Source organism: Quercus robur, chromosome 12, assembly GCF_932294415.1.
Source record: "Quercus robur chromosome 12, dhQueRobu3.1, whole genome shotgun sequence".
Lineage (NCBI taxonomy): Eukaryota > Viridiplantae > Streptophyta > Magnoliopsida > Fagales > Fagaceae > Quercus > Quercus robur.
The window spans coordinates 12,397,253-12,420,456 of NC_065545.1; the positions used below are offsets into that span (position 1 = coordinate 12,397,253).

The 23,204-nt window shown below is 33.7% G+C and overlaps 2 protein-coding genes and 2 non-coding genes across 5 annotated transcripts; 1 reads left to right on the plus strand and 3 right to left on the minus strand.

Moving 5' to 3' along the window:
* The first annotated feature begins 909 nt into the window (after nt 1-909).
* On the plus strand, nt 910-10,408 carry LOC126709104 (metal tolerance protein 2-like). 2 transcript variants are annotated; one of them, XM_050409194.1, is made up of 12 exons: nt 910-1,448; nt 3,436-3,505; nt 3,687-3,784; nt 3,940-4,094; nt 4,633-4,748; nt 6,403-6,499; nt 7,063-7,147; nt 8,066-8,128; nt 8,247-8,352; nt 8,944-9,086; nt 9,697-9,800; nt 9,887-10,113. In XM_050409194.1, the coding sequence occupies exons 1-11, from the start codon at nt 1,056-1,058 to the stop codon at nt 9,790-9,792; spliced, it is 1,422 nt and encodes a 473-aa protein (XP_050265151.1). In that variant the 5' UTR covers nt 910-1,055; the 3' UTR covers nt 9,793-9,800; nt 9,887-10,113. The 2 variants fall into 2 exon arrangements, with proteins under 2 accessions (XP_050265151.1, XP_050265150.1); XM_050409193.1 differs by having other exon boundaries at nt 913-1,448; nt 9,697-9,788; nt 9,887-10,408.
* A 1,212-nt stretch (nt 10,409-11,620) lies between these two features.
* Nucleotides 11,621-11,698, minus strand: LOC126710649 (small nucleolar RNA Z155). The gene has a single exon (XR_007649709.1). It is a non-coding gene; the product is annotated as a small nucleolar RNA Z155 (small nucleolar RNA).
* A 114-nt stretch (nt 11,699-11,812) lies between these two features.
* LOC126710646 (small nucleolar RNA R41) lies at nt 11,813-11,906 on the minus strand. Its single transcript, XR_007649708.1, has one exon. It is a non-coding gene; the product is annotated as a small nucleolar RNA R41 (small nucleolar RNA).
* Nucleotides 11,907-15,276: 3,370 nt separating this feature from the next.
* On the minus strand, nt 15,277-18,522 carry LOC126709816 (zinc finger protein GAI-ASSOCIATED FACTOR 1-like). Its single transcript, XM_050410160.1, has 3 exons — nt 18,066-18,522; nt 17,079-17,475; nt 15,277-16,589 (listed from the first exon to the last, which is right to left on the minus strand). The coding sequence occupies exons 1-3, from the start codon at nt 18,262-18,264 to the stop codon at nt 15,494-15,496; spliced, it is 1,692 nt and encodes a 563-aa protein (XP_050266117.1). The 5' UTR covers nt 18,265-18,522; the 3' UTR covers nt 15,277-15,493.
* Between the last annotated feature and the right edge of the window lie 4,682 nt (nt 18,523-23,204).

Consider the following 23,204-nt stretch of genomic DNA (forward strand, 5'->3'; position numbering starts at 1 on the left):
GGTTTTTCCAGTGGAAGATTCACCTTTATTCTTATGAATTTTGCTTGATCTGACATCCATGATCTTGTATCCACTACCATAAAGATCCCCAAATTGCTGCCTATCTCCTTTCCTATCTTCTCTGTCATCATATCAAAAGGCAAACCCCAAATTTGTACCCAAAAAGGGGAGTGGGTAAAAGAGATATTGTTTGCCGTCATTCCCCTCTCCCATCTTTTGAGAAATAAGAGATTATTTTCAAAGTTCCATGGCCCATTTGTTTCGACCCACCTTAGTTGATATTCATCGACAAACTTGAATTGAAGGATATCATTTCCAACTTCCACGATCTTCAAATCCTGGCCTATTTTCCAAGCAATCCTTAAAGTGTTCTTTAGAGCACGTAAGTTTTGCTTTCTGTTTGTCAAAAGCTTCCCCATCAGGCTTTGAGAGCACTCCTTTATTACTTGTGCTTACCTTCTTCTGAGATTGAGATTTGCAACTCTTCTTCTTTCGTTAGTTGCATTTTCTTCAAGACTTCTATTAGCTCTTGCTCTATGACTTTGGATATTACCGTGTGATTTCAAAACCTTTCCAATGATTTTGAGGCCACCTAATCAGAATTAGAAGCTCCAAATTAGGGCCTTAGAGATCGCTCCTATAGAGGAAAGAGAAAAAGCACTCGAGAGAAAAAAGAACACTCGAGCGAGAGAGCACTCCTACGTGGGAGAGAGAAAAGTTGAAGTAATTGGTAATAAGTTATTTTAAGAAAGTTTTAATACTACTTTTATTAAAAAAAATAATAATAAAAAGTTGTAAAAATTTCATAAAAAAATAAAAAAAAATTCTAAATTAATGTCATTTTAGTATTACACACACTTTACAATGAACACTGCCCAATTTAATATTGTTTCAATTATTTATTCACTTTCTTTAATTTATAATATTATTTTACTTCCTCAAGAATCTCAGACGGTGTTTCAGTCAGATACCCGCCTTCTTCTTCTTCATCATTTCCACAATCCTTTGAAGATTTAAATTATTTCACCAAATATTCAGACACAAAACTCAAAAAAATGGGTTTTAGATTCCACAATCTCAAATCCATATACAGAACTTCAATCTCAAAACTGTCACACACCAATACCCACAAGAACAAGAAATTCCACCCAAACCCCATAATTTTCCAAACTCTGAATTCCCATCTCCAAACTCTCTCTGACTCTGACTCTGAAAACCACAGATACAATCACCCAGTTTACAAAATCCCCAAAAGGTGGCATCTGGGCCATTCCCACCATGGCCATGATCAGGAGGAGCAAAACCAACAATATGGGAAGGAGGGTGAGAGTATATTCCGGTTGGGTCTAGCTGCTGACATTGGTTTGGCTACTGGAAAAGCCTTCACTGGCTATCTTTCTGGTAGCACTGCCATTATTGCTGATGCTGCACATTCTGTTTCCGATGTGGTAAACTTTAAAGTTTAAAGCTTGCCCATGTTTTGTTTTTGTGTTGAATGGTTGATATTATTATTATATCTTGTTGCTTTCTCATGTTGTTTGTTGTGGTGAATTGCGGGAGCTATGGAATTGTGTATGTTGTGCAACTTAATATTGAAAATAAAAAAAAGTGGGTGATTTATATTATTGCATAATGGAATGTTTGTATGAGCGGGTAAATACAGAAGATCTTTTTTTGTTTTGTAGTTTTCGTAGTTTCCACTTTAGAAACAAACAATTTGACCAAGAAAAAAAAAGGAGGCCAATGTTAATAGCATTGCTAGTTTTCAATTATCTTTAACATTGTGTTTGTTTTGATGGATATCATTTTTCAGAAAATGTTAAAATGTTTGGTGCAACAACAACGAGCCGTAATCCCAAATTTTTGCAGCCGGCTATGGATCCTTAAAAGAAAATAACATATAAAGGGCTATTTTTTTTTTTCTTTTTTCTTTTGGGGGCTTTTAAGAACTGGAAAACAAGTTTCACCACTCCCTTCATTCATTTGTGCTGTCAGTGCCACCACCACTGCTACCACACCACCATCATGCCATTTCTGACACTACCATCAGCTACACCTCCATTGCCACTACACCACCGTTGCTACCACCATCAAGTGTGGGTTTGTTTTCAATTTGGTTCCTGAAGTTCGTATTTACTTATCAATGGAGCTTTTCCTTCTAAAAGATATTAACCTTGCTTTTGTTAAACATGAAGTGACATATCTTATTAAAAAAAAAAGTTTGAAACCCCAGTTGGGTGAGTTGTACCTCGCCAAGTAATGCTTGGGGAAGAGGGGGGGGGGGGGGGGGGTTGGGGGTTTGAGCTGCTGGGGTCGCAGCATATATATTGTGTAAGTATTTCTAACCATTTCAAAAGGAAAAAGAAAAAAAGAAGAAGTGATATGCATTTGAGTTGAAATTGAAAATGACATTGTCTTAGTGAAATTCCATGATATATGTATATATATGTGTGTGTATTGAGAAAATGGGGAAGTTTGCCATTTTCTCCAAAGTTTTTTATTATATTATTTTTAATGAGAAGTTTCGGTAAAATTTTCAACCCATGTGCATGTGACTTGACATTTAATGGTGCAAGGTTAATGAATTTGGAAGGAAAAGTTGCATTGATAATAAATACAAACTTCAGAGACCAAATTACACAAGTTCAAGCTCCAGGGCAGGGATCAAATTGACAGAAAACCTAAATAAGTAATGGTAGATATCACTTATCTCAAATAGTTTTACACGTTAACAAAGGGACCATTTAATGGTAAGGTTTAACTATTCATATAGACAACTGTACTAACACTCGGGTGCATGTCCACTGTTATTTTGAGATTGTTGCCAAAGTAGGTGTTGATCTTGCAAAACCATGTGGCTTAAGTGTGGCCTTAACATTGTTTAGCCGAGCTTAAGTTTATTGCCTATATTATTTGGTGTTAGATCATATTCATTGGAGTTAAAAGGCATTGTGAATAGGTTTACAATTCTTTGAGGCAATGGAGAATCACATTTAATTTCCTATGTGCTTTTTTCTATCTAGGTCCCTCACCATAAATTGATGATCAATGTTTCAATGTATTAGAGATGAGTAGTAAGCATGGACATGGTAATTGCTAATGTTTATTTTACATTAAAATTAGAGTATGCTAGGATCTTGAAAGATTGCAAATTTCATGAAAAATGTAATTTCTTGATTGTTTGCTTCATTCTTTGTGTATCCATTATGATGTTCTTATATTGTCTTCATCGTATTTTGTATCATTACATCATGTTAACGAGCAGCTTGATTTTGCATAACTAATGTGCAAATTTTATTTCCTCAATTAGTTGTTAGTTGTTTCGAAGAAAATTTATGCATGATTGTCTCTTTGTATCTTAATGTCTATTTCAAGATAATGACATTTACTTCATTTACTTTTTGGTAACCATCATCATATCTTCTTATCTTGCAGGTTCTTAGTGGCATCGCTCTATGGTCATATAAAGTTGCAAAGGCTCCAAAAGACAAAGAACACCCATATGGTCACTCTTGATTTGTACCTACACGCTACTCCATTAATCTCAATTTATGTATATATAGCAAAATGTTTTATTGCCATTTGCTATTGGTAGTTATGCATGTAGTAAAATATGATAGAGACCTTTTCTCTTGGCAATGCTTCCGCAATTATACAATAGTTTTTCTTCCTTACTTTTCTTTCAGGACATGGTAAATTTGAGACTCTAGGAAGCCTTGGAATCTCTTGTATGCTTTTGTTAACTGCTGGTGGCATTGCATGGCATGCTTTAGAGATTTTGCTAGTATGACTGCTTTTCCTCTCTCTTCTCACTTTGATTCAAATTTAGGTCCTCTGCGACTTAAACATAAATCTCTATAGGAGTTAAAAGGGACTTTAAATAATTTTAATTGTGGAAAATTTTAGAGTTTGAAATGAAATCTTGATTCAATTATGCAGGGAATGCTGTCATCACATCCTGAAATAGTTGATCAGTCATTTTCACATGAGCATGTGCATGGCCATCTTCATAGTGGACACCACCATGGAGTTGAAATGGATCATCCCATCCTGGCTTTGAATATGACTATTGTATCCATTTGTGTAAAAGAAGGGTACCAAAGTTGTTGATATCTATTAATTTTTGAACAATTTCTTGCACATTTTCTTTATTTTAACAAAATATATTTAGTTCCATTGGACATTTTCTTAATGTTATAATTATTTGGATGGGTTCCTATATCAATGAAAGCCTTAACAAAACCATTTAGGCTGTTTAGATGAACTTTGTTTTTTCTATTTGTCACTTTTCATGACCACATTTTCTTTTAAAATAAAAGCTGTTAATTCCTTAATCAATTTGCATCTTTGACACCTTGTTTGCCTTGTCATCGCCCTCATTGAGCTTCAAGTTGAAATGTATCACTTAACGTTGGTGCAATTAGTGATCCCTCTTTTGAATTATATCAACTGGTTCTTTGTCTTTCTAGGTGTTAACGTCACATCTATGTGTTGACTGTTCATTTCTAACTTTATGGAATTTCTCTCTGTTTGTGTGTGTGTGCGTTTTTTTGTTGATAAATCTCTCTGTTTGTGTGTTTCAAAATTATTCATTGACTTTGTTTTATATTTTTGTCAATGTTATTCCCATAGGCTTTATTGGATAACAAAACGGGCTGGAGAAAGACAAGGCAGTGGGCTGATGAAAGCAAATGCCTGGCATCATCGTGCAGACGCTGTTTCATCAGTAGTTGCTCTCATTGGCGTTGGTAAGGAGCACTGCCTCTTCTAATGAATATTCCGTTTGGTATTAGTAAAGTATAAATCTGATATTTTGCTAATTGTTCTGTAGCTGATTAGTTTAATATCTTTACAACTCTTCAATACCTACAGCAGTAGTTTGGACAACACATAATTGAGTTCAATTGAGGTCAATAGTTGTTGCAAAATGTGTTTATTGTGTGTGTTGTACAATAGGAGACACTGCTGTTTTGTATAAGTGGCTTAATGTTTCGCCTTAAGTGTATCATATTGGTCCCTTAATACATGAGTGAAAACCTTTTATAGTTGATGGTAACAATACTACAACTAAAGGGGACTTGATTAAAGGTCACTGGTGCTGCTTGATATTTCTATATTCCATCCGTCATAAGTGCACAAAAAAAAATTTGATCAGTACCGTACAATATCAGAATCTAATTTTTGTAATGTGGAGAAAATCTGTTTCAGTGATTGAAACTTGGAAGGGGCTGCAATTTGTTGAGGCATGTAATACCATAACGCATGATAGATATTGGTATTTCTGATAGAAACTGTCACAGATGTAGGTTATATGTCTTCAAAGAAAGCATGAGCGATTATTTTGAAAGGAAAATTCAGAGAGATTATTAATGTATTTAATCTCTGTATTGCTTAGGCAGCTAATGAAGTTGACCCACTAATAAAAAAAAGTTAATGAAGTTAACCTTTTTGTACGGCACCGAGACCCCAAAGCCCATACCGGCATTAAGCCCAAGCCCATACAGGTCCTGGGCCCAGGCCCTTACCGGTTTTGGATGCAGGCCCAGCGGAAAGGTCCAATTACCCTACGCCCTTCTTGACACTGCCTTAACGTGAAAACAAGTTTTGGGGTCTGAGTTCCAACAGACGATCGGTTTAACTTTCCCGGGCAAGCGAATTGGCCGTGTCCGGGAAAGTCATGATATGCACGGGAAACTGAGTTGCCGAACATAATCCATCAAGCAGGAACCAAGTTCCAAGGTCATAAATGCTGCACCGCCCTCTCACCTAAACATCCACTTTAACCAGATAATATTGGACCCTTAGTAGCACTAACGGTGGCTGTAATCATAATCTTCCCACTAACCTTGGCTATAAATAGAAGAAATTGGGGAGAAGAAGGGGTTCAGAGAAATTGAGAGAAAACCATCAAGTGAGAAAGAATAAACTGAGTGTTGCTTTGAGTCTCTCTGCCGAGAACGACCCAAAGTAGGAAATCCTCAAACCCACTACAAATAAATTGTGAGCCCAAGTAATCTAAGGCCCATTAGTCTCGTACTTGGTTCTTACACTTTTCATATCACTTCCTCTGTTTCAATATGGTGTGTTTGCTGATGCTATCCTGTGATGTTTTGTGCCAATCCTGCTCTCTTTTGGGTTCAATATCGAGGGAGAGTTACTTGTTTATTATATTTTTTCTTTTGTTTAAATATATATTGTTCAAAATGGATCTTCTGACATGCTTATCAAAATCCATCTGTGGTAGATTGGAATTTGGAGAAATGACAAGCGATACAGTACATGCACACTATTTTGTCTTCTGTCTCCAAAAATTGTTGTGGTCTTTACAAAATTTTCTTGGAAAACTGGTGCTGTTCAATCTTGTGAAATTCACTAACCTAGTATTATTTATCTCAACCTTAGGAGGTTCTATTCTTGGAGTTAAATTTCTAGATCCCCTAGCTGGAGTTATTGTCTCAGGCATGATCCTAAAAGCTGGGCTTGAAGCTGGGTATCAGAGGTTTGTTTTTAATTTTACTATGGCAATATCTGCGCTTTTCACATTGTTTCTTGCTATGGACTTTCAGTGTGCTATTTGGACTGTCAAACTTTAGTTGGAAGAGGTCATACTTGTTAATTATTAGGAAACATTATTTAGCAGCCAAGATATGTTTAAAACCTCGAATCTCTGCATCTGTATCTTTTTGTCAAAACTTTTGAATGGTTGCATTGTTTCCCATAGGGTTAGATTCATCATGCTTATGTGAAGCCTTTTTAATTGGACAAATTTTGGCTGTATCTCTTGAAAGTATTCAGATAATTGTAGCTGGCCATACAATCTCCTCTCTTCAGTTTTCTTGCAATTTATGGAAATCATTTGAGAGGCGTAAATGGCTGGTAAACCATTTCACTCACTGTTAAGATTTGTAACTTATAATCCCACTTTAGTATGCTGTTTTATCAAATGCCCAATTGTCTTTAAATGTTGAAAGAAGGTATATACTGTGCTTGACTAAGTATAAGAAAATATACTTTTAATAAGTTCAGCATGAATGTGATGAGTTCTTTTGGTCCAACTTTTAGTGTTTTGGAGCTGGTGGATGCTGCAATCCCAGGGGAACATTTGGATTCTATTAAACAAACAATACTTCAAACTGAGGGTGTCAAGGTAAGTTTCAAATATGATTTATACAGTTGCTGGAAAAGTTGTTGGTATTCCTTGATCTTTAACCTTAATTTGGTTATTTGTTTTGTATGGGCTATAATTATATATTTGTGGGTTTTATTATTATTATTTTTATTATAGAGCACCACTACTTGCCAAATTAGTTGTTTGTTACCTGATTTGTGGTTACACTTTTACTGGTGGGCATTTTGTATTACTACATATGTTTGAGGTTAGAATATGATTGATTCTTTAGTAAGTGTTCACATCATATTGGATTAGCTTCCTCTATTTGCTTATGAAACTTTCAAATCTATCTGAATTTAGATTGAGCCTAATTGGATGATAAAACAATTTGAATTGTCACTAGGCACCCTTACTATGTCTACTTTGTCCCTAGCTTGGTTCAATGAACTGGTTGGTGCAATGTAATGGTGGCCGGATGGTTATAATAATGTTTGAATGGATCTCTCTGCTCTCTCTCTCGTTGAGGATTCTCTGTAATAGTTTGTTCAAAATATAATGAAACATATGGAAATCTATGATATTTTAGAGCAAATAAAAGCCTTGTTGTTTAGATGTCACTTCAGAACTCTTTGAACACACATGTGAAATAATTGCTTAACTCTTTGTTTGAAGTTGTATGTATAAAAAATTGTATGAAGTTCTGAGGAGTAATCGAACTCTTACAAGCTGACTACAAGTTCCAAGGAATGGTACTGGAGATTATTTTTTTTCCAACATAATACTATTAATATTGATCACAGTTTGAATTGGAATGGCCTCTAGAATTCCTACCATACCTATTGAGGATTAATTTCTTTTACTTATTGAACTTACTTTGCCATCAGTTTGCCCATTTCTGTTGATATGTTCAGTTAGGATCATGCTTTTCTGAATATGTGCTTACATTGTTTATAGGGATGCCATCGGATGAGGGGAAGGAGGGCTGGTTCATATCTGTATCTTGATGTACATATTGAGGTTGGTTCTCCTAATTATTACAATCTTTCATGCTTTATGGTTTATAAAGCTGGATGTTTGAACACAAAACTACATGTATGATATTGGCAATCATATTAAGTGCTACTTTTGCTTGCAGGTTGACCCTCTTTGTAGTGTTAGTGCTGGACATTACATTGGTGAAAATGTTCGTCATCACATTCACAAATCCCACCCTGAAGTAGCTGAAGTTTTCATACACATAGGTATACTGATTGGTTTTTTCTTTTTCCTAAATTCTTCCAGACAAACTATAGAGGCTGGTGTCAGTGGTCTGTAAGTTCTGCAGTGGCAATGAGATTTTGGAACGAAGAATAGATGGATGTTAATGTCACCCAACTGATCGTTCTTATTCGGAGATGTATTCTAGCTTGGTGGTCACCCAAGTGTTTTTCCCCCTCTCTTTATATGCCAAATGATTATAGAGGTCATTGGTGGTGATTGCATCATGGTCAAAATTTTTATTTTTATTGTATAGAAAATAGAATTAGTACTCTAGTTCCTCTTCTCATTTTTATGTTGGCCATACTGTAAATATCATATAACAACCAGAAACAATAGAGAAAAGATGCAAATCCACAGCTAATTAAGAGCAACGTCTAATGTTTGATCCGCCATATGCCACAACCAATCAAGGTAGACAACTACATTGAAGAAGACGTAATATCTATTTAAGTATGCTTGCATATCTGGCTAATAAAAATTTGTCATTTTATCATTTTTTTTTTTTTTTTTGATTCTCATATATCTTTTTACTGTCATGTTATGTCCTCATCACTTGTTCTAATTCCTTGTAGATCCTGCAATTTCACAAATCTCTGCGAGTATAGCTGACCAGCAAGAAAGTTCTAAGGGAACCATGCAAAATATAAATATTCCTGCAGAGGATAAAGACATTGAAGCAGTTGTTTCCAATGTCATCTTGTCAAGGTTTCCTGAGGTACATTTCTTATTGGAGTCATTTTATAAGTTTCTTGTCAACTATGCTGTACTTTGTAATGATGTGATGATAGATGAATTCATTGGAGACCTATGGGCTCCACTCTCTGTGGTTTTTGAGCATTTCATACTAGCATGTTCTACGTCTATGAAGTTAGTAAATTAAGCTAAAAACTATCAGGTGGCCCTTTACTTTTGTTTAGCTCCATTGTTTGCTTTCAAAAAGAGCTGACAACATTTTTATATAGTTTGAGTCATATTGAACATGAATAGTACAATTTGAACTTTCTTTGAATGGTTTTCGAGTCTCATGCCCACTTATAGGTGCAACATATAGTGATGCACTGATGCTGCTTCAACCCATGTCTGAGCTAGAGGCTTTGGTGCAGGGTGTTTCCAAAACCCATGGTTACATAGTTGGAAGTTGGTGTCGAGATCGTAGAGTAAATCAGGGTTATGTTATGACTTATGAGCATTAAATGATAATTGGGTTCTATTTGTTGCACTATATCGAATGTGCTTTAGTGGGGAAAAGTACTAGTAAAAGACAGCTGCACTAGCAGTTACACCAAATATGTTACATGAAAATGACAATTGTGACTGGGTTTCAGAAAATGGTTGTTGAGCGCGTAACTCACCACTTGTTGCAAGGCAAGCTTTTACTCCAAATTGAGGTCTCTATGCCACCAGAAATGTTGATACGGTAAAGCTTGTGGTAATCCAACCTTATTGACTTTCTTCAAAATGATGTTATAGTCACACACTCCAAAATATTTGATCATTACTTTTCCTTAATCCCAGGGATGCAAAGGAGATGGCAGAAGAAGCAGAGAATGAGATTTTGAAGGCAGCCTCAAATATCATTCATGTAAGCATTCAGCTACGTTTGGGGCATCCAATTCCACAGTTGAACCTTTGAATGGCAAGAGTGTCACAAAGTGGAAAAAAGACACAATATCTAACCTAAATTAGTTAGGGACAAGTAATAAATAAGAATGCTGAAGCACTAACATACTATTATAGACATCTATTCCTCAGGACAAAAGGGGTATAGACTATAGTGGGGAAGAAAATTATGCCAAAATGAGGCGTGACAATCCAGAGAGATTTAGTTTATTTGGAATTGTTTATTTTGATAAATATTTTGCCCTGCTGAGGCAATTTTACATACTGTAGAGATTCAATTCCTGTACTGAGGGGACGTTGTGAGATTTGTTCATCTCCAAGCTTGTTAAAAGTCCATTTTTAACAGGTTAAAATGAAATTTTAAATTTTTGGATACATGTAATGACAAGTTTTGTTCAAATTGTGCATTTTCTGCTTGATGGGTTCGAGTTTTTCATTCATAAATTTCATATACACACAATTCACTCGTTGGTTTATCTAATTTTTTTGTTAAAAGTGTTTTAAAAAATTGTACAAAAAAGCTAAAAGCTGAATCATCTTGTACATTTAGTAAATAAAATTACTTGATCATAAAAATACAAAAAAAAAAAAAAAAAAAAAAATTCACAAGGAAAAAGTTTTATCCGTCTAGTTTTAACTCATGAGCGTGGTGCAATTCACTATTTTTCTATGCATTCTTTTCTTTCTCGATATTAAAGATGTATAAAGCCAGGCTTTGAAATCTAATTTGAGGTATGACAGTAACTAGTTCTTGATCTAGTCTCTTTTTAATCTTCTACATTCTTTAGTTTACTTTTTACCACTTTAATTAGCAATAATCAACTTACATTCTCCAATCCACTAAATTTTGAGACTTTTCTCCCTTTAATCTTCTACACTTTTTTTTATTTGTTTGTTTACTTTTTACTACTTTAGCAATTATCATATTTCATTCTCCAATCCTCTAATTTTGATTCAAAAAGAAACCTCAGTCCGCTACAAAGTCATAGATTACTGGTTTTTTCTGTAGCATAACGCCTAAAATATTCAATAATCATGTTTTTCAATTGGTTTCCCGACAAATTATAATTTACAATTAATCTTCCACCTTTAATGTTTAATCTCTAAGATATAGTTCAAACACAAAATAGAAAATTCCTGTCTCTCGATCTGTTTTACCATTTGCATTAGCAGCCCATAGATTTCACTCGCAGACAAAACCTTTGTCTTCTACTCGGCTTGTTCCAGATAGATTTATTATTAACTACAAGCTTTATCCTCTTATTCCCCAAATCAGAGAGGCAAAGCATGCTTTTCTAGCATAATGAGATAGAAGCTATAGAATTATATTGCTAATTTTTGAGAGATAAAAAAAAAAAAAAAAAACCCTTATCGCATCCTAAGAAAGAATAAAAAACATTTGCGATATAACTCGATTAAAAAAAATCATCAAACCCCTTCTAAACAGTATCAAAATTTCAACGTAATTTTCCATTAAAATTAAAAATTAAAAATAATAATTCTGGCCCTTTCAAACGATTGAGGTGTACAATTGTGTATATCATGATAAAGAAAATATCATTGAAATACAAAAAGTTTAAAAAAATTGAAAACAAATAAAAGAAAAAAAAGAAAAGCAGGAGAGAGAGCCATTGATCAGATAATTGTAGTCTGAATTGTATTTAGTCGACATCAATATCTTCCGAAAACAATCTCATCACGTCAGTAGCTCCGAATCAGATTTTAACAAAATACCAAAAACCAAAATATAAAAAGCTTTTGCTTTTAAGATTTAAAAAAAAAAAAAAAAAAATCGAAACAAAAATAGGAAAGAGTGAGGCCAGGGGGCTCAGAAGGATCCATTGGTAAAATTTTATAATCAAAGGGGTATTTCCCCTCAGAAAATAGGTAGTTTTTTCAACATCACTGCCCCCCTTTTTCCACATTTTCCTAATCCAAACAGTGATAATTCCCTAACCGAAAACATATAAAAACATGAAATTGTGAATCAAAAAAATATAGAACACAGAGAAAGAGAGAGAGAGAGAGAGAGTGAGAGAGGGAGAGAGGGGATTGGTAGGCAAATTGAAAGTGGGGTTTTGAGGTGAGTATATATAGGAGCTGATTTTCTGAATTAGGGTTAGGGTTTTAAGTTTTGCGATGGGTATGGTGGCGCAAAGCGGCCAACTTTCTATAGTGAATTACAAAACTACCCCTGGGCTTCATTATGGGCTTTTTAAATTCTTTTGTAGGGTGGCCACAGGCTACTCTACTCAGAGGGCCATAACGAACTTATAGAATTATGGGCCTCTCTCCTAACCCACTCAAGGCCTCCGATTGCAAGACCTACTACTATTATTATTATATATATATATATATATATATATCTCACTTTTGCCATGGTGTCCGCATTTTAGCTTCAAGCACACGTGTCAATTAAAAAAAAAAATTCAATAGTAATAAGAGAAGGAGATTTCAAATCTTGAATATCCCAATTAAAAACATTAAAAAGTGTCAGTTGAGCTATAAAGGTCTTGTCATCCTACTTGTTAGTATTTTTTTTTTGAATGCCCACTTGTTAGTACTTGATAGTACCTTGATTCCTTTTTAATCTAGTTCTACACCTCTAGAGCACAAAACATACTTCAAATTGTACCTTTAAAAAAAAAAAAAAAAAAAAAAAAAACTTAAGTACTAAAATATCTTCTTTTATTTTAAATTAATAAGGATGGACTTATGTGATTTCCTTTGCTATTTTTGTCTCTAGCATATTAATGTGTCACGATATAGCATATGGTCTAAATTGCACCTGAAATACCTTTTTTTTTTTTTTTTTTTGGTTAATAGGTAAGGTTGTTGAGAGGGCTTAACTCTAGTCTTTAGACATGCTCTCTTACCAAGAAGGGAAATGTTAGTTGATTTAAAGGCTATTGGCACCATATTGACTCTTCTATTAGATCATTTTTAAGTAATGGTCTAAGGTTACCAAATGAAAGAAAGCTCATCATCTTGGTCCTATAGTCCATTGTTATATTTATTTAGTGACCTTAAGCGAAATATATTTTTCATGATTCTCTCTCTCTCTCTCTCTCTATATATATATATATATAGAAAATCCATCACCACAAAAATTGCTTTTTCAATCTTATCTCTAAATTTATTTTCACGTTCACATTTAATGAAATTAATTTATTTTACTTTTTATTTTATTTTTTTGAGAAGGAAACGTGCTGCTGCTTTATTAATTAAGGAATATGAAAATCAAATGAAAGAAAAGAAACAATGTCACGTGGAACATGCTCCATCCAGACAGAAAAAGGAAATGAATGTCTTGCTCTCTGGGCTAAGGCATGAGCAACTGCATTGCCTTGCCGACCAATATTAGAGAAGGAAATACTTTGAAAAGAGTTTTTTATAGCAGAAATATCTTTTATTAGGTGACCCCCTTGAGCTCTCTCCCAGCCACCATACTGAAGTGCCCTGATCACTGTCTCAGCATCCCCTTCAACCACTGTTTTCATAGTACCAGTTTCAAGGGAAAATAATACTGCTCGCTTGGCAGCTAGTAGCTCTAGGATTTCCACAGTAGGTGGCTTCTTGATCTTCTCGAACAAAGTAGCCCTCACTTCGCCATTGGAGTTTCGAATGACCACACCTATGCCAGCCTCATCAAACTCTCCAAACATTGCTCCATCGAAATTTACTTTCCAGTAATCCGGTGCAGGTGGACACCACCTCCTTTGAACAGCATGACTGGAGCAAGGAGGGATCTTTATCAGATTATGAAAGTCATGGATGAGTCTCTTGCGAAGTTAGAGATCTTTTCCAAAAATTGCTTTTTCAATCTTATCTCTAAATTTATTTTCACGTTCACATTTAACAAAATTAATTTATTTTACATTTTATATAATACTTTTTATGTAAAATTGATGTGAAAAATTCTATTATCAATTTGAATTGATGTGGATCTAGCTTGTCTTATGAAGTTTGAGGTTATTAGGTAATTCTATTGTTAAGTGAAACAATAATAGTACTTTCGATAAATTAGATTCTATTGTTCTATGTTATTACATTTATTTTATTATAGTCATATTAAGATTTTCTATTTTAGATAATGTTTCTTGTAAATATTTTTAATTATAAATGTCAACTAGAGAATATGAATTTGCGATGGAGTTAGGCATCACCCGAGCTATTATAGAGGGAGACTCAGAAACCATTTGCAAGGACCTCTCAAACCCTAGCCCCTCCCTTGCTCTTCATGGGCTTTTGATTCAGGATGCACAACAACTAGCTCTTGCTTTTACGAACATTAGTTTTTCCCATGTATGTCGCCAAGGAAACATTGTAGCCCACAGTTTGGCTAGGCGGGCAAGTTTGAGCCCAAGTTCAAATGTCTGGATGGAAAATGTAATATCAGATATTCTCCAGTTTGTACAAGCTGACTTAACAGCCTTGATTATTTAATAAAAATTGATGTCTTGTTTCTCAAAAAAAAAAAAAAAAGAATAAAAAATCAATTGAATCTAAAAAAGGATTTATAGATAAATTTGTTACCAGTAATAAATAAAATATAACAAAAATTTAATGGGTGATTTTTAAATTAATAAAAATTGGTAAGGGTGGATTTTAAAAAAAAAATTATAATATAGAAATGTAAATAACATTTATTTAATTTATATATAAATATAAGAAAATATTTAAGTTAAAATTGTTGTTTTAGGTTTCAAACTTATTGACACGTAAATGCTTGATTTTTCTTAGAGGTTGTTTGGAAGCATATGCCTAGCTTAATTATATTGGCTAAGGTTAAGCGAAGAAAGATAAACAAAAGATTTTTGTTAAAAAAGAACAGGCCCATTTTTGAAATGGACCATGGCATTTTTCCATGCATGAATAAAAAAAGAACAAGCCCATGTACTTACAAAAAAGATTCAAGTAAGGTTCAAATGTGCTTGTCATATAATGAAGTTTGGCTGTGCTTCAATTAATCCTCCAAATTTTTCATATTTTAAACAATACATTCTTGTGAAGATCATTCTAGATGCCCACTAAAGCTCACTCTTTTTCGCATAGTTGCTCCCATACACACACTTAAGGAAAATCCAAATTCTTAATAATTTTTTTTTTTTTTTTTTTTTTTTTTTTTTTTTAAGTCTTCCAAACAGGCATAATTCAAGATTAAAGAGAAGAGTAATCCAAATGGATCTTGCATGAGAACCACTTGAATTCCAAAACCAAGCTCGTGTTTCATAATGGCTAAATTAGATATAGAAACCACTTTAGCCCATCATCACCCTTCATGGTGCATCATGGTCAAATTAAAATCTTTTGTCCCATTCTTAGTATTCCACTTTATATTCTAAAAAATCAGACACACGGTTTACAGTAATTAGTAGAGTATAAAGTGGAACAATAAGACCGAAGGATATTTATTCCATCGTGGCCATCCTTGATATGTGTAAGAACATGTTTTTTCCATCCACATGCAGATCCACAACCATAAAAACCTATATATATTGTTCAAACATCCCAAAAAGACTTTTCAATTCCTGAATCCCCATGTGTGAATTGTTGCTGGAAGGGATTCATAATTGGAAACCTTTGCTGGCTTATTGCCTCCAATTCCAACCTTTGTTGTCGTTGCTGCTGTTGTCCATGCATATTCACAGGCCTTGACCCGCAAATCCCCATGAAATCAACTGTAGTCCTATCACTTCCTCTAAAACTTGATGGCTCTGTCTGGCTCAGTTCAACAATGGCTTTTCCATGAATCAACCTAGAACTAGTACTGTTCGCTTGTTCTGTGTTCTTCATCATGAATCCTTGGTTCATTATCATTTGGCTAAACATAGCCATATCATTAATTGTAGAGCCACCACCAGTACTAGTAGTAGTAGTACTATCAAAGAGTTGTGAGATTTCTTGTGGGACTTTCTGCAATGGCTCCTGGTTGATGAATGCTCCACCATTGATCCCAACCATGTTTGATTGACCAGGCTGTGGTTGGAAGTTATCATATGAGGCATTAATATTATGCCGTTGAATGGCACTTGATGAGTATGGTGGTCTAATAGAAGAAATTTGGTCATGATTAACAGCCATGCTGGCACTAACTAGGCTGTTTTGCATCATGGGTGAGTTTATAGTATTATTGCTTGCAGTGGCACCCATTTGTGCTGCTTTCTGTAACAAAGCTGTTGCTGACATGTGAGCGGTCCCAGAGATTTGGCACCCATTTTTATTGTCTTGGAGATAATTTAAGCCAGAGGAGCTGTTGGAACTGAGATGTAGGCTTGATGAAGAGGAAGTCTTTGGACCACCAAAGAGAGTACCTGAGCTTGTTGATAACAAACCTCCCATGTTCATGGACTTAAATGGAATTGGGACTGGTTCTTGGGGGAGGGATTTGAGTGGGTTCTTGGGGTCAAAGTTGTTGAATTCAGATGTTCCAATGGATGTGTTTGTTGTGGTGTTGATAGGCATAGATGACATCAGCTCAGGCATTTGGGTGTCTAAGTTTGACCCAATATTGTTGTTCATCAGTCCCAGGTTTACTTTGTTGTTTTCTTCTGCTAATGCATCACAGAAAGCTCTGTGGGTGATAAAGCTATCTCTCCTGCACACACATGAATTAACAAGTGGGTTTGCATTAGGTTTTTGTTGTTTATTTAAATATCATAATTTGAACTACTAAAGTGTAATAGACAATTATATTTGTATGAGAAGAAAGATAAAAACTTTGAAGTTAAAAAACTAAAAAGCAAGAGGGGAAAAAGCTCATAAAAAGAAGCACAAAAAAGGGTACGTAAAAAAGTCAATCAAATTGTCGGCCATTTCCAAATCTCCTTTATATGGGAAGCTACATGAAACTATGATACTTTAACCTAATTAGTGAACATAGCCACATATATATGTACCAGAAAAATTAATCTTGTGGCAGTTTTCTCAACAAGCTAAGAAATTAACATGCAAAAACTACATAAGAAATTCATTTGATTTCCTATACCATATATACTCAGTCTTGTACTTATTTGACATCCTAACATTTCATGCACATGCAGTATACGTTTAATGTGTGTACTTCAAGAAAATATTGAATGTGAACCTGGAAAAGATGGTTCCACAATCACATTTGTATTCTCTAGTACCACAGGTCTTTTGATGAGCCTTCCAATCGGATTGCACAGCATATTTCTTTGAGCATTTGTCACATTTCCATTTCTTTTCTCCATGTTTACGGCTAAAGTGCTTTTTAATGCCAGTAAGGTCTCCTAATGCTCGAGCCGGGTTGTGGTGGACACATGATGGCTCAGGGCATGTGTAGACTCTTTTCTTGACCTCGGTGCTTGTCCTCTGCCTGAGCTTCCATGGAAGATTGTGACCTCTCCTGTGCAATTGAAGGTTTTGGTCCCTTTGGAACCCTTTGTTGCATATCTCACACACAAACCTGTTTGTTGCCATTAGTGTCGTTGGTGATAGAGCAATAACTTCAGCATTTGGATCTAAATTAAACCATCAAAATTAAATAATTAGTATAGCCTTTTCGAATTCATCCAAAGTAGAATGTTGTTAGAAATACTCACTTAAAGAAGTACAAGAGTGATCCATATTAGTAAAAGTTGGGAATTTCAATTTTATTCCATGTACAGTATAATTTCATGAACCCATAACAGCCCATCACAGTTGGAAACAAAAAGAGAGAAATAAAAAGCGCAATCAAGTAAACAGTTGTCAGCAATTATTGTAATCTCAAGGCAATAATTGAACTTTTATTTTATTCTTTTCATAAATAAAAAATCAGCTTTAATATTTTTGAAAGGTAACCTCATGAAGAATAAACCCTTTTCTTTTATTCTCTTGAGCTGAATCAAACACACCTAACATGAATGCTTAAGTATACTGAAACATGCATAATTAAGTAACAAATCTGCACCTTATGTTTAAGCACCTACCTATTTTGTAAGCACTTACCTAACTACTAAAAGCACTTGTAAATGCATGTTTCAATTTTAGAACTAGCTTAATTCAAACTAAGGAACTAGATATTAGCTTTAAAAACATGACTAAGGTTTGTGGGGGTGATGGAATTTGCCTGGAGTTCCTGGAAGATTCCTTTTCTTCTTGGCTGGTGGTTGCTGTTGGGAGGTAGAGCTATTACTGTTGGCACCAGAAGGTCCTGAGCTTGAGCCATGGAGATGATTTTGTAGCTGTTGTTGCTGCTTTTCTCGAACAACTTCTTCCCCGGTATTTCCTGAAGAGAAGCTCCCTTCATCACCTGTAGCATTTGACATTTGAAAGAGAGAAAAAGATTGATATAGTTCTAGATATTAATTTGTCTTTCTGTTCCTTTTGTTTTTTGTTTCTTTCTAAGCTGTTATTGTTTCTTTCTTCATTTCTTGTTGTTGGTGCTCTCACTAAAAGAAAAGGAAGGGCTTTTTTTTTTTTTTTATGAACACAAAATAGGGAATTGGCTTTCATGAGAGGAAGACAAAAACCAGGGAATTCTCCTTCATTTCAGGTGAAGAAGGGAGATTTTTGCTGCCATAACACTGACATTGGAACCTGGTCTTCTTTGGCCTTATATAAATATATATAGTATGCATAAGAGACAATTGCTTCGCAATTGCCCCTAAATTTTTGGTTATTATTATAATAGCCACTCCATTTCACTCTCTCTCTTTTTTTTTTTTTTTTTTTTTTTTTTTTTTTTTTTTTGTCTTGTAAATTATTTCTTAATTTCTTAATTAGCATCTGTTATACAATAAGGGTTTGGTTATAAATCTGTTGGAGAGCCAAAGAGAAGTTTATTTATTTATTTATATATATATATATATATTTAATAATTATACTTCTTCTTTCTTCTTCTTTATTACTTAAAGTCTTGAACATAGTGAAGTTCAAAAAAGAAAAAAAAAGAAAAAATAAGGGCTCGTTTGGTACACGTGTTTAAATACATGTTTTCAATTTTTAAACATTATATGTATTTTTACATATTTTTTCACCCATACATATTTCTAAAAAATACAAACAACGTTATTAGAACAATATTACCAAACGCCCCTAAGAGTCTTGAACCTTGTGTTGTGTCTTTACTCCATGATATGGGATTGAAGAGGAAAAAAGCAAATATGAAGTCAAAGAGCTGCATTTGCAATTAATCAAGGAAATATTTTTTAAGGAAAGCTAAATCAATTTCTACAGTATGTTGAATATTATTTGCAGTCTTGTGTTGCTTTGTCCAATCCATGGCCCCAACAAAGTGGACTTCTAACTTTACTAAATAAATTACTTTGTTTACCTAACCAAAAAAATGAAAATAAAAGTCATAAAATGTTGGTTTTTTTAAAATGCAATAAATCTAGAATAGTAGAACTAAATTAATTAATCTCTTAATTGATACATTGTCATGCACAAAGTGTTTGGAGTTTAGGGGTGGAGTTTGAGTTGCAGGAATAGCAGTATATTATAACTATATATATATATATATATATATATAACCATTAACTGTCTCCAGCCTTTCTAGCAGAACGGTATTACTTTTCCTTTCCAAGGTGAAGGTATAGAATCAACCCATTGCAAGATAATTAACTGTGGGATTAGGAGTTTGATAAAAAAGTGCTTCAGCTTTATTATTATAATTATTCAAAATTATTGAGATTTTGAGTTTGCAAGAGTTAAACATTAACACCTTGAAAACTTTGTGAGGGATTCATATAACATTTTGTGACATCACTAGACCAAAATAATAATAATAATAATAATGATAATAATAATAATAATCATAAGGATAAGGTTTTGAGCCTAATTATGTTATATTAACCATTTATTCTTATCAAATGTGAGACTTTACTATGTTTAACTAACTACATTATTCACATGTGAATTTTTCCCAAAAAAAAAGAAAAAAGAAAAAAAAATCCATTTTATTTGTAAGCTTTCTACCTAGCCACTTGTGATTATACTTTTAAGTACTTTCCCCCTCAAATGAAAGACCTGTTCTTAAAAATCTAGGTGCCACTCATTACTATTAAGTCTAATGCTCACCAATATAGTACCTTTACTCAACCATGGGAGCCTTGTTTATTTATTTATTTATTAACAATTAATCAAAGTGCTACACATTATAAGTCTAATGCTCACCAATAAATTGCTTTTACTCAACCATGGGTAGAGTGAACATGTGGAGTCTTACTTTTATAACTATGGAAGCCACCAACCTGCAAAATCACCTTGACTCACCATTTGTAGATCCTTTACTTAACCATAGGTTGACCTAACATGAGAGTATTCCTCATTCTACTTAGTGGGAGTCGCTAATGAATACTTTCTTTGTCAAATTATCGGCTTTAATACCATTTAATTGGAATCTTGGGTTTGACATTTGTTAGTATTGTTTGTGAGAGTCTATGAGTTTGCTTAGTGAGATTTGATTGAGAGTCATTGTAATCCATATCGTTGATAGTGGAGTTGGTCAAATCACGTTAATATTATTATCTTGTATAATCGTTTTATTTTATTATTTGTGAGCATGCACCTTGCTAGCTCCAAATTACAAAAAACTGGTATTAGAACTTAAGGTTGATCTTGGTGAGAAGGTGATGTATGAAGTATGTAAGAATTTTTGTTCAAGATGCACGCGTAGATTTGACCTTTGTCATGGAAATGATAGTTGTCTTAAAAAAGATTGCTTGGATTAAGGGGGAGGGGGGGGGGGGGGGGGGGTGGTATCACGAAATAGAAGGAAAATTGTTTGATGAAATTTGAGTGCCGAAATTTCTTGGAAATGGTATAGAAATTACTATTTGGATTTGATTTAATTCTCCTTAGCGGAAGGAAATGGTTTTCACTCATATAGAAGAAAATGATTTTCCTTAATATGGAAGGAAATAGTTTCCCTTTTTAAATAAGTAATTATGTATTTCTTGTCATTAAGGAAGAGAACTAGAGCCTTATAAATATATATTATTAAAGGGTTTAGTTGCTTTAGTCCCATGTGAGGGCACTGCCCAAAGCAATCCTCTTGTATGAGGACTGGTGTGGTAGTATTTTTCGAGTTAAAGGATTTCCGTGTGTGTGAGCCAATGAGTTCGTTATTGTGTGAGTATGCTATCGGGTGCATTAGAGTTTTGTGATTGTAAGTTTGTATGTGTGAAGTTTGTATTTATGAGAGGTTGTGAGGTTTGATTGAAAGTGGTTCCATTCAATGTCTTTGATAATGATTTTTTTTTTTTTTAATGAGATAGAAATCATATTTTTTCAAAATCTAAGTATATGTGTGTGAAACGTCGTTATGGAGACTTGAATTCTAGTTATTGTCCCTTACCTCACAAGAACTTGTAAGGTGTATGGACATAGGCATGGAATTGACTGAACCATGCATGTCAAATATTGTTGACTTATCTTGTATAATTAGTTTATTTTATTGTTCATGTGCATGCGCATTTGTTAATCCCAAATTACAACAACATTAAATATTGTTGTCTTGTGTATGATTGATTTATTTTATTCTTCATGTGCATGCGCTTCCATTAATCCCAAATAACATAAAAAAAAGAGGTAGTTTCTTTTCTCATTTTATTAAAATTCATTTTGTATTGTCGGCTTCAAATTTTAATACGCATCTATTCATGTTGACTTTGGGCCAGTAGAAGAGTCTTTAGTCTTATCTTCTATATACTGCTAAATAAAGGGTCAGTTTTCAAATTATCTCAATTTTTATTTCTTCAATTTTCATGCTTTTTTAATTAAGAAAAAGAAAAAGAAACTGAAACTAGCCATTATCTGGATACCATTATTTATCATCATGCACTACAGCAAGAAAATTCATCATATTTACAAAAATCAGAAAAATCTTGGGTTCAAAAAAGAAAAAGAAAAATCTTATCGTGACACTAGACGTGGCATTTATCTGTTCAATGGAGCCGAATCTTATTGTCTTATTTGTCACAAACGATCTAAGGGAACCAAACAAGTCGATGTCGTTATTTAGATGTTTACAAACTAATAAATTAATGACATAAAAGATGTTGCTGCTTTGTTTTCTAGGCTCAAATCCATATTAATGAATAAAGACATTAGCTAAGTATACTCTTAAGCATTTATTTATTCAACTGTGTCCAGCAAAATTATGCTACAATCTAGTACGTTTCATACATATGGCATGTGATTTGTCAATGATCACCTTATAATTATCTAAGAATTCTTACTGTGGAGAATTATGACTTGGTAAAGTTAACATTTATAGCGGAGTTGTTAGCTAAAAGACAACCGAGTGACCAACAACTGAGGAACTGTAATCCATATCATGCCTACTTAGAATTGAGCAATTATTTGCGACTTTATTTTAAATTCTAAAGAATTTGTATAAAAAAAGAAAGACATCCGTCACAATCTATTGCTCAATTTCAACATCAATTTTAAGACAATAATAACACAACAATGCCTGTTACACGCACGTCTATTACATTGCATGCTACTTTTGCACAAAAATCGTAACGTGTATATGGTGTGTGTAAAAACATTTCTCAAGGTAACACTATCATGCAACATCTTGTATGGTTGCAAGATTTTAAAATCAAGACTTTGTTGTTGTATTATGCATGGTTCTTGCTTCATAAATGATATATTTTAATAAACTAGAGTGGGGAGTGTGATATTTATGAAAAGTTTAGCTTACCATGCTATGTGATTCTAAAATATAATGCAAAACAACTTAAACATTATTTTGATTATTATTATTATTATTATTATTATTATTTTTATGTTAAACACCTTCTCTTAAAGAAATTTTCAGTATTTCTGAAGTCTTGGACACACATAAGAAAATGGTCATGCTGATATATTATACATATTTTATGTTGGAGCCCGGCCATAAAATGGGAAACAAGGTGACAAAAGTTAGAATATCATACATGTGATAAATTCAAATTTGCAGTCAAAAATAATTCTTAAACCATTTAATTTGCATGCAAATTCTCTTTTTTTTTAAATCACAAAATACTAATGACGACAAAAATTGCTTAGTAATCACCGATGAATTAAGATCGATATATTTGATGAAGCTTACATTAACACAACAATTTAAAGACAAAAAATTTCAACATCGTTGGTGTTTGTCCGAATTTCTTTTGTATATATTTATGATAAAACCAAATAGAAGACGTCCTTGGTAGCATTTGTATGCTGTGTACTAATTTTTTTTTTTTTTGGATAGGAATATGCTGCGTACTAA